We start from the raw sequence: 9,538 nt of genomic DNA, 5'->3' as shown, positions 1-9,538 counted from the left end.
CGACCCGAAACAAGCGAACATGAGGAGGAATCATGGATCTATTATATTAGGGATTTTACGCACGACCTCTCCACAGAATTCAGCCTCATTCAAGCGCACTTTTATTCGTTTTCAAATCAGTTCTGGGCCACTCTCGCGTCAGGATGCGCGCGTTACCTGTCAGCACGTTGTTGCACACGTACACGTTGATCTGAGGAGCCATGTCGTTCCTGGACTGGGCAGAATGTCAGCTGGCCGAGATCGAGCTTCTGTCCAGCATGTTTCCCACTCAGGACGAGCTGGAGTTCTCCGATCCGCTCGCTCTGGCCCTGCTCAGGAGCTATGTGGAGGAGGGGCCCCCAGCGCCCACAGAGGGGTCCACAGAGGGCCCCCCAGTCTCCAGACCCCAGTTCCAGATCAAGCAGAAGATGCAGCCTGCAGGAATGGATGAGGTAGTGTTTTTTGTAGGTTTTGGGAAATAATTGATGATGATGATGATGTTTGTTTGTTTGTTTGTTTGTTTGTTTGTTTGTTTGCTGTTTCTTCTAGTTGGATGTGATTGTATCCTGTGCGTATCCCTCTGAATATCCCAGTGTGCTGCCAGAGATTACAGTCAGGTATGTCTTGTGTTATATGAGAATAAATGATGAATTAAACTTAATTTGAAACATCCTGTAGTTTACTTGTATACATTTGAGAACAATGTATTACATGTTTTTCATCATGTCATGTTTTCATATAGAATTAGGCATTTTATTTGTAATTTATTTTATATATTTGGGACATATAAATCTGAGCAAGGTTCAAATTCCTTGCTTAATTTTTTTAACATATTATATGCATTTTTATTATATATTATTTATATTTGAGTAAACTAAGGTGCTAGCAGTCCTTTAGGTTGTTTATAGTGGAGATTTTGTTTTTTATTTCATTTTAATTTTTTTTAAATTAACCTTTATTTAACTAGGTAAGAGCCCATTGAGACCGAAACTCTTTTTCTCTATCACCTATAGAATTGCAGTATCTGTGATTTGATTATTGATATCAACTTGGTTCACTTGCGTCATTTTACATTTCAAACATTACAATTTCATTATTGTAAGCAAATGTTCATGACAAACATTCAAAATAACTTGCTATGTGCTTTCAGGTTAAATACAGTCTCGGGAAATGCAATACAACAACAGTCATGTGTTACTTTCACATATAAATTAACCCAGAGATACATTGTGTGTACCATACGGCGGTGGTTCTCAACCTTTTTCAGCCGCGACCCCCATAAAAGCAACCATTAGCAAAATGATCAGCTGTTTGTCTAATGTTTGGTTTTCTTTCCAGGAAAAAATCATTTGGTCGTTCAATAAATGGGAATCTACATTTACCGACACATATGAAAGGAGTCAAAAGCCTTTTTTAAGACTGGGGACCCTCTGTAAGCATTTCCCCCAGGTAGAGAACCACTGCCTTAGAGGACACTGTATTACATATATTATAACAATTGTGATACTTTGGGAGTTTTGGATTCAACACAGGACAAATGAAGTGTCTTCTTTTCTGTCTCCTGTCTCCCTGGATGGTAGATGCTCGGCTCTGAACCGGTCCCAGCAGAGCCAGCTCCACTCCGACCTCGGCGCCCACCTGAGTGAGAGCTGCCTGGGGGACGTGTGCGTGCTGTCGGCTGTGGACTGGCTCAAGGACCATCTGCACCTGTACAGAGGCCCCTCGTCTCCATCTGCCTCGCCCACACAGAGAGAGCCAGCCACCGCGCTGCCCCGGGAGCTCGTCTTCACGCGCCTTTGGATCTACAGCCACCACATCTACAATAAGACCAAGAGGAAGAACATCCTGGAGTGGTCCAAGGAGCTGGGCCTGACGGGCTTCAGCATGCCGGGCAAGCCTGGGGTGGTGTGTGTGGAGGGCCCACAAGAAGCCTGCGACCACTTCTGGGCCAGGTAACTTTAGCTTTCTAAATCTCACTGTTTATCCATCTGAATCATACGTCTGCTCCCTTAAAGGTGCCATATCACGCTTTTTTTCCCGTTTCGTAGTCTATCTTAAGGGTAAATTTGATAGTAATAAGTGTTGTGCAACACCCATAACATAATAGTTATGAAATATCACCCATACCTTGGACCCCGCTCACAAACCGGAAATGCAAACGGCTTAGTTTGAGATTCGCCTCCACCCTTGCGAAGAGCGATCTGGCTCCCCCGCCCAACCTGTGAGCTAGTCTCAGCGAGAGCGCGTGTCCCCCGCCCACCCGTGACGTAGTCTCTTGTGGCTACCCCCCTGTCAATTTGCAGATTCGATGAAAGGATATAGTCTGTTCTCTAGCTAAAAACTGCGGAAATCAATCAAAAAAACACTTTGGGCACATATATGAGGCACAAATAGGACTGTAAGAATGTTAAAAGCTCTGAAAAGTCGATTTTGCATGATATGGGACCTTTAACATTTCTTCTCATCAATGCCACTTTTCATCACCATAATATGAGCAAAATGATTCTTATATAGGCTTTTGACCATGTTTTAGCATTGCTCCCTCATGAAAAATATATTTGGAGTTGTATTTACCTTCAGTCACACTTCCTGTTTACTAAGTCCAGGGCTCAGATGAAGGATTTTCTCTTGTATAGCGGCAGCTGCTTAACAATCTGTTATTTTTTTCAAATTTGTATAGCAATTTGATAAGTTGCATAGCAAAACACGAAAATGACTAACAATCAATATTTTCCATTGATGTAACAAGATTATTTATTTCAAATGTATTTGTAAATATTCTATTTTAAAAAACTCTTAACAAAATAACGTTTAAACACTTTTTTTTTTCAAAATAAAACCGAAAACTTGTAAATAAAATTAGTTGTTGAACAAATTAATTAAAACCAAGTCAGATGGCCTTATTTACAACTTTCCATATCATCACCATCATCAGATGACTATTTGCATGAGTCTCATTTACATATTAATTGTCTTTTACACTCCAGTTACATATCACCACCAGACTCGTCATGACAATACAATTGAACATTAATTTTTGTATTGCAAAAGCTGCTAATCAAAAACACTTTTTCTGACGAATGCATCGCATTTGAGAGAAATTGCATCGCATTTTGCGATGCGATACCGCTTATTCTGAACCCTGAAGTCCTCTCCCTCTGAGCCTCAAACATCACTGAACTTTCCAGTTTTGTGACATCATAGGTGGAGCTCTGAGATCTTCATAAATCATCGCCAGACATTTCTGCCTCAAATCACATGAATTATAATTGCCTGTCGGGGGCAAGCTAGCTTTTATCTAATACCCTTTTGTAATTCCCTCTGCAGCCAGTAGATGGAACATTGCTTTACATTAAACACAGGTTCTAAGACATGAGATGCCAATATAGAGGCATTAAAGAACACGTTTAAAGCCCTATAACGAGACATATATTAATAAGAATAACATATCAGCGCTCGTTACTTCCTTCCCTTCCTCTCCCTCACACAACCTAAAGTTTCAGCTCTTCTGAAGTCTACTACCGTCGCTGTTATTGATATATTGCGTGTTTTTAACACGCACACACGTTAGACCTCGTGAATAATCGTTAAATCGTAATGTTTTTTTCCTCACACTTAACATTTGATGTGGTGTACTCTGTGTGTGTTTGGGCAGAGTCAAAGTGCTGACGTGGAAGAAGATCATGATTCGCCACAGAGAGGACGTCCCACTGACTGGACCGGAGGAGGGCGCCGGGGCTGCCAGGACTCTGGACTCTCTGAGGAAGTTCAGCTGCTTTGAAGAAGCCATGTTTGATCCTCACGGTAACCGGGGCAACCACATGGACCTGGGACAGCTCTACCACTTCCTCAATGAGAAGGGACTAGGCCAAGTCTTTCAGATGTATTTTGGCATTGAAGGAAGATAAAAGTAATCAAATAAGACAGTATTTTTGCTATATTTTTATAGTTTAATTTATCTTCTTTTAACTGAGGTGTATATTATCAGAATTGATAGAAAACTCACTACGACCTGCTCAAACCGCTCTCTTTTGTCCTCTGACCACACTTTTGTCAGTAATCTTTAGATAAAAATCCTGTTTGAAGCGTTGTTTTACAGCCTTTTCATAAGCCGTGACGCGCCTGAAACATTTAACCTTGTGGCATCGCAGACAGAAGAAATGACGTTTGTACCTTTTTTAAGTGCTTAAAACAACCATGACATGTTTTTGTTCTTACTTTCTTTGGGCTCAGACGCTTCTGCACGAAATATCGAGATTTTTTTTTATCTAATGGTCTATAATTAGCCCCGACATTAGATTTTCTACATGCAACATTACAAAGAGAACAGTCTTTTGTGTAATGTTCAGTACTTGGGCTGAAGTCCGTCAGTCGTTTAGTCAATTAAACGGCCGATTGCATCTTAGTCGACCAAACTTTGTATTAGTCGATTAACAGTGGAACACGAGGTCCTTTATGTGGTACGCGGAGCTCTTCAGTTCTGGTTTTATGTCATTTTTAGTACATTTTTCACAATTTTTGCTCTTCCAAACTACTGTTGCAATGGCGAGTTCATAATCAAGACCTGGTTTATACATATTTGGAACTACAATGAAAAGAAGAAGACATGGAATGAGTTAACGAAGGATTTTGCAAGTTTAATCTGCTTCTTTTCATATAAATACACACTTTCATTTGTAAATAAAGAAGACAACCAGAGATAATATTGATGATTCTCATACTTGACCTTGTTTGGACTCATTCTTTTCAGATACTTCTGCTCAACTATTGGTAAACTATTATTTTCAGTCTAAATTCAATATGACAAATGCAAAACAAACTAAATTTAGTGATGTTTTATTGCAGTTTGGGGCAGGTCAATCATTATTATGCATTGTGTAATGTTAAAGACTCATTGGGCCATATTTTGCCCCTGGAGGCAGCATTAACGGGAGCCTTTTCCAGGGTGCTATTTTGCTACCTTAACGCCGGCGTGAAGAGGCTGGACTTGGCCCCTGGAGGCTGGCGTGGGATGGTACCAGTCCATATATGGTGATGGTGTTTGATCCCACAGCGCCCCCTGTGGGAGGTGTTTGCCTGGCCTCATGTCCAGGCAATGAAAGAAGTGAGCGATAACATTGTTTGATTATCAATTTGTTCCCAAAATTGAAATAAAAAACAAAACAAAAAACATTTAATATAAATAAAATATTTAAATGCAGCCTTTGAGCGTTGTTTCTTTATTTAATTCACTTTAATTCAATTCATTTATTTGTTTTTATGTAACGCGCAGAGCTCGCCTTCATCCCCGGGCTGAACCCAGAGCGCGCACACATCTCATGCTCATAAACTCGACGTGTGATCCATAAACGAGGAAAGGCAGCAGCCGAGCTTCATGAGCGAGACGTTTGTCCACCTCAGGATGACAAAACGACGTCATGATGTCATTTTGTTCTCACGGTCTTTGTTGGTCAGTTCTCGACACATCGGCTGAGCAGAAGTTTGTTCAGCAGGACGCCCGCTCTGCACCCTGTCTCCCCCTCTCACTCGCATGTGTGTGAGTCTCCACACATCACACATTTTGTGCGTCTAAATTCAGTTCCTCGTTTGGCTCGTTTCTCTCTGAATATGTGACTGTAACAAAACATGAAGCATTGTGTAGCTTCACATACAGAGAACACATCTGCCTCCTGCACATCTGCTAAATTATATCAACTGAGCTGTTTGTGATAATCTCCATAGCAACGGCATGGAAACAGTTGCTGGGGCGCTTCTGTTGAAGTGTGAATGCTAGATCCAAAACAAACTTGGTTCTGTTTCCTGCAGCCTGAGGTAAACGTCTTGCTTCTTATGAAGAATGAATTGGCCTTTGGTCCCGGTGCCCGGCCTCTGAGCCCCTGGTGCCCAGGCCTCTGAGCCCCCGGTGCCCAGGCCTCTGAGCCCCCGGTGACGAGGACTGCATGAGTCACGTGCGGCACCGTTAGCACAGCTGGACCAGCTTTACACAGAGTAAGGATTTTGGCTGAATGTGACGTTCGGGATTTCTCCGGTTTCTCCTCTCCAGGGGTCCAACGCTGGAGATGGAGGTCTCCAGCCAAGATCTTTAAGAGCCGAGTGTGTAACGGCGCTGCAAAGTTTACGTGAGTGGGAGAGAAATGTAATCATGTAAAATTGGATTGTATTAATTATTCTATAACTTATCATTTGCGTTATTTATGCCCATGAAGGTTGTTTTATTATGTTTATCTCATCCATATGGAGACAGTAACATGTAGTGCACTAGTTTTGAAGTTTATTAGTTAAAATTCTGGCCATTCACAGAATGCACCTGACCACACCCTCAGTTTGCTTGACTCCGCCTCATATTTTGGCATAATCACGTCTCTTGTTTAGATTTGTCAACCATTGTGCCCATGCAATATGTCAGGAAATGAGCTCCGTGCCCACGTTAACGCAAAATTAAGTGTGAATGATGTGGTCTATGCAGAAGATAATAATATTAAATAAAATATTTCATATTTAATATTAAAGTAAAATAATTGCAGCCTTTTTGTGATTTGCTTTCAAACTCTGGACTTTATTTCAAATATTCTTTCAGACCTAACTTTTCTCCTGTCTCAATGACCTTGGCCTTATCATGCACAGTTTCAGTTGTGTTGAAATATGATCTGATAACACCACCTTGTAATTACTCCACTAAAACAACACAACCCCATTTGTTTTCACATTTTCCCTTAAGAATTAGACAAAAACGATTGAAAGATTAGCCATGATCGTATTTCAGTGCAATTAAAATGTGTTTTTATCAAATATGAATCTTACTTTCAGCCGTACATGAAAGGAAAAACAGTTTAGCTAATTATGAGGTATTTATGAGAAAAATAAAGCTCATGTCCTCCTTATCAGTGGAGTCTTATCAGATTGTAAGAATACTTTGACCTTTGAACCATTTTAGTGAGCTTTTTATCAACAAAGTGGACAAATTAACCAAGCAATTATTCAAAAACTAGTACTAGTTGTCTTTATTTCACGACAACGATAACAAGTAAAAGTGCCTTTATTGGTCAGGCTTTGTAAAAAATCCAGATATTGTGGCCGTTAAAATTTCTTGTATTTATAGACCTTTAAACATGTGTACACAATATGCCACCCAGACACATGTGAGTGACAAGTGAGTCTGGTTTAAACATCTACCATTCTATTTTACATTATTTGTTGATTCAACTGGCAATTATGATTTTCTGAGCATTTTATGTACAGTCAAAATCCAGATTTCTAGGGTTTACTGAACAATAGTCTAATTTTGCCTGCAGATTTTGAGGCTTGAAAATAATACCTTTTCCATCCTTAATAAATAACTGAAATTTCTACAGTGGACATTTGAAATAGTTGGTGATTTCCGTGTGACTGAGTGATTGTGTTTTCGTCCAGCAGCAGATGGCAGCATTAGTCCATCACACTCGTCCTATAAAACATAAAGCATAATGTAGCCTTTATTAAGCTGCTGTAAAATCACACTCTAATGTTAATGAAACAGAGCCAGGGTGAACGTTCTCTCCTTGGTCTGTACGGCCTGGGAATGAGATTTAGATACGACATGTAAATTGTTCTTTATGTCAAGAATGTATGGACTTTTATTGGGTTTAATTGCAATTTGAGCAACTTGACGGTAATATAATCAGTGTTTTTGTACATAGCAGTGCCAAGAACTAAGTCCGCATAATCCCCCAGTCCCTTTTAATCAGAGGTATCTCAGTCCTCTTTACAAGACTTGGCTGGAACATTTAAATGTGTCATTATTAAGTCGGGTCAGGAAAACAAACTTGAACCTGGACTGCTGTCAGCTGAGCCCTTTGGAGTTTATTGCTCACTGGTTTTCGTCGTGAAGGATGTGGCAACCCAGAAGGGAGGCGGCCAGTCTGCTTTCTGATTGGGTCATTGAGAGGCAAAACACAAAATGTGAACAATTAAATATAATTTAAAAATGTGTTTATGACTGTGACCAAAACATTTATATTTGGTTTGGACATTTTGACTTGTTATCTGAGGATACAGATGGGTAATGTGATGTAATGCTTATTAAAATATTTTGGAAATTGTACACGCTTCCTTTTTGAGTATTTGTTTGATTTAGTTTTATGAAGTTTTCTATTATTTAAAAGTGTCATGTTTAATGTCAAAAGCATATTCCCAGGTCAGCATCAATTTACTCACTGGACTAACACTGCAATTCATGTTTAATCCCCTGTTTTATTCCAGTTAGGTCCATATTGTCCCTGTCCCATCCTTAAGCTTCTTTTCAGGGTGGAGGAGTTGAGAATAGACTCTTTTGACCAGGCCACGCTTTTAGATGGTCTTATTTACAGTGACTGAGTGTGATTCAATTATCGTTAACAACTGGGCTTGGATTTGTGTGAAATAATATGAAAAAATACCACTTCAGTCATTTTGATTAACATATTCACCTTATTCCAGAGTGCTGCCATTCCACATCATCCTTCTTCTGGTTGTAGTGAACACAGCGCTGCCGACCTGAGAAAATAAGTTCTAAACAGAATAAAAAGTCATTTTCAGGCCCAGGGAATCGGTGCAGTGTTGACTTGTTGCTTTCGCTCGACCGGAAGTGCCATTACAACGGAAAAGCCTATCCGTGACAAAAAGAGGGAAAAGTGGGCGAAATAAGCTGAAAAACTGAACTGTTGGCAATCTCCATGGCAACAACATAGCAACAGCTGTTTGGGTCCCCAGGGGCAGAACGTCTGATGAAGGATTATATGTCTGAGCTCATGAGTTTGTACTTGTTTTTACAGCTCTAAGTATGATTTGCCACCAAGAGGTTACACTCAAATTCTAGGATTAGATTATGCCATCATTTCAGATGGAGCACAGGATTTGTCTTTATTTAAATGACTACTTTCCAAAGGTAAGTCATTTTACTTTAGTTCATTTATGCTTACAGAGGTGATTTGTGCCAGTTTTTATATCATGTGGACAGTGACTTAATGATAGCTGTGAAGAACTGCACCATCATCAGCGCTGAGAGGTGACACTGTCTCCAGGACCTGTGTGTCTCCAGGACCTGTGTGTCTCCAGGACCCGTGCGTCTCCAGGACCCGTGCATCTCCAGGACCTGTGTGTCTCCAGGACCTGTGCGTCTCTGTGTGTCTCCAGGACCTGTGCGTCTCTGTGCGTCTCCAGAACCTGTGCGTCTCCAGGGCCCGTGCGTCTCCAGGACCCGTGCCTCTCTGTGTGTCTCCAGGACCTGTGCGTCTCTGTGTGTCTCCAGGACCTGTGCGTCTCCAGAACCTGTGCGTCTCCAGGGCCCGTGCGTCTCCAGGACCCGTGCGTCTCCAGGACCCGTGCATCTCCAGGACCTGTGTGTCTCCAGGACCTGTGTGTCTCCAGGACCTATGTGTCTCCAGGACCTGTGCGTCTCCAGGACCTGTGTGTCTCCAGGACCTGTGCGTCTCCATGACCTATGTGTCTCCAAGACCTGTGTGTCTCCAGGACCTGTGTGTCTCCAGGACCTGTGTGTCTCCAGGACCTGTGTGTCTCCAGGACCTATGTGTCTCCAGGACCT

The 9,538-nt window shown here is 41.3% G+C and overlaps 1 protein-coding gene across 1 annotated transcript; it reads left to right on the top strand.

Moving 5' to 3' along the window:
- Positions 1–55: 55 nt before the first annotated feature.
- Positions 56–3,919, top strand: rwdd2b (RWD domain containing 2B). Its single transcript, XM_072457532.1, has 4 exons — positions 56–431; positions 529–596; positions 1,560–1,931; positions 3,635–3,919. The coding sequence occupies exons 1-4, from the start codon at positions 201–203 to the stop codon at positions 3,885–3,887; spliced, it is 924 nt and encodes a 307-aa protein (XP_072313633.1). The 5' UTR covers positions 56–200; the 3' UTR covers positions 3,888–3,919.
- Positions 3,920–9,538: the final 5,619 nt, after the last annotated feature.

This window comes from Eucyclogobius newberryi, unplaced genomic scaffold, assembly GCF_026437365.1.
Source record: "Eucyclogobius newberryi isolate DKJ021-1_F unplaced genomic scaffold, fEucNew1.0.hap1 SCAF_10, whole genome shotgun sequence".
Classification (NCBI taxonomy): domain Eukaryota; kingdom Metazoa; phylum Chordata; class Actinopteri; order Gobiiformes; family Gobiidae; genus Eucyclogobius; species Eucyclogobius newberryi.
The sequence above is the reverse complement of the archived record's forward strand: the minus strand, read 5'-3'. Positions and strand labels throughout refer to the sequence as shown.

Coding starts and splice junctions, on each gene's coding strand:
- rwdd2b (XM_072457532.1), top strand. CDS start 201: ATGTCGTTCCTGGACTGGGCAGAATGTCAGCTGGCCGAGATCGAGCTT. Junction 597..1,559: donor CTGCCAGAGATTACAGTCAG/GTATGTCTTGTG, acceptor CCTGGATGGTAG/ATGCTCGGCTCTGAACCGGT. Junction 1,932..3,634: donor TGCGACCACTTCTGGGCCAG/GTAACTTTAGCT, acceptor GTGTTTGGGCAG/AGTCAAAGTGCTGACGTGGA.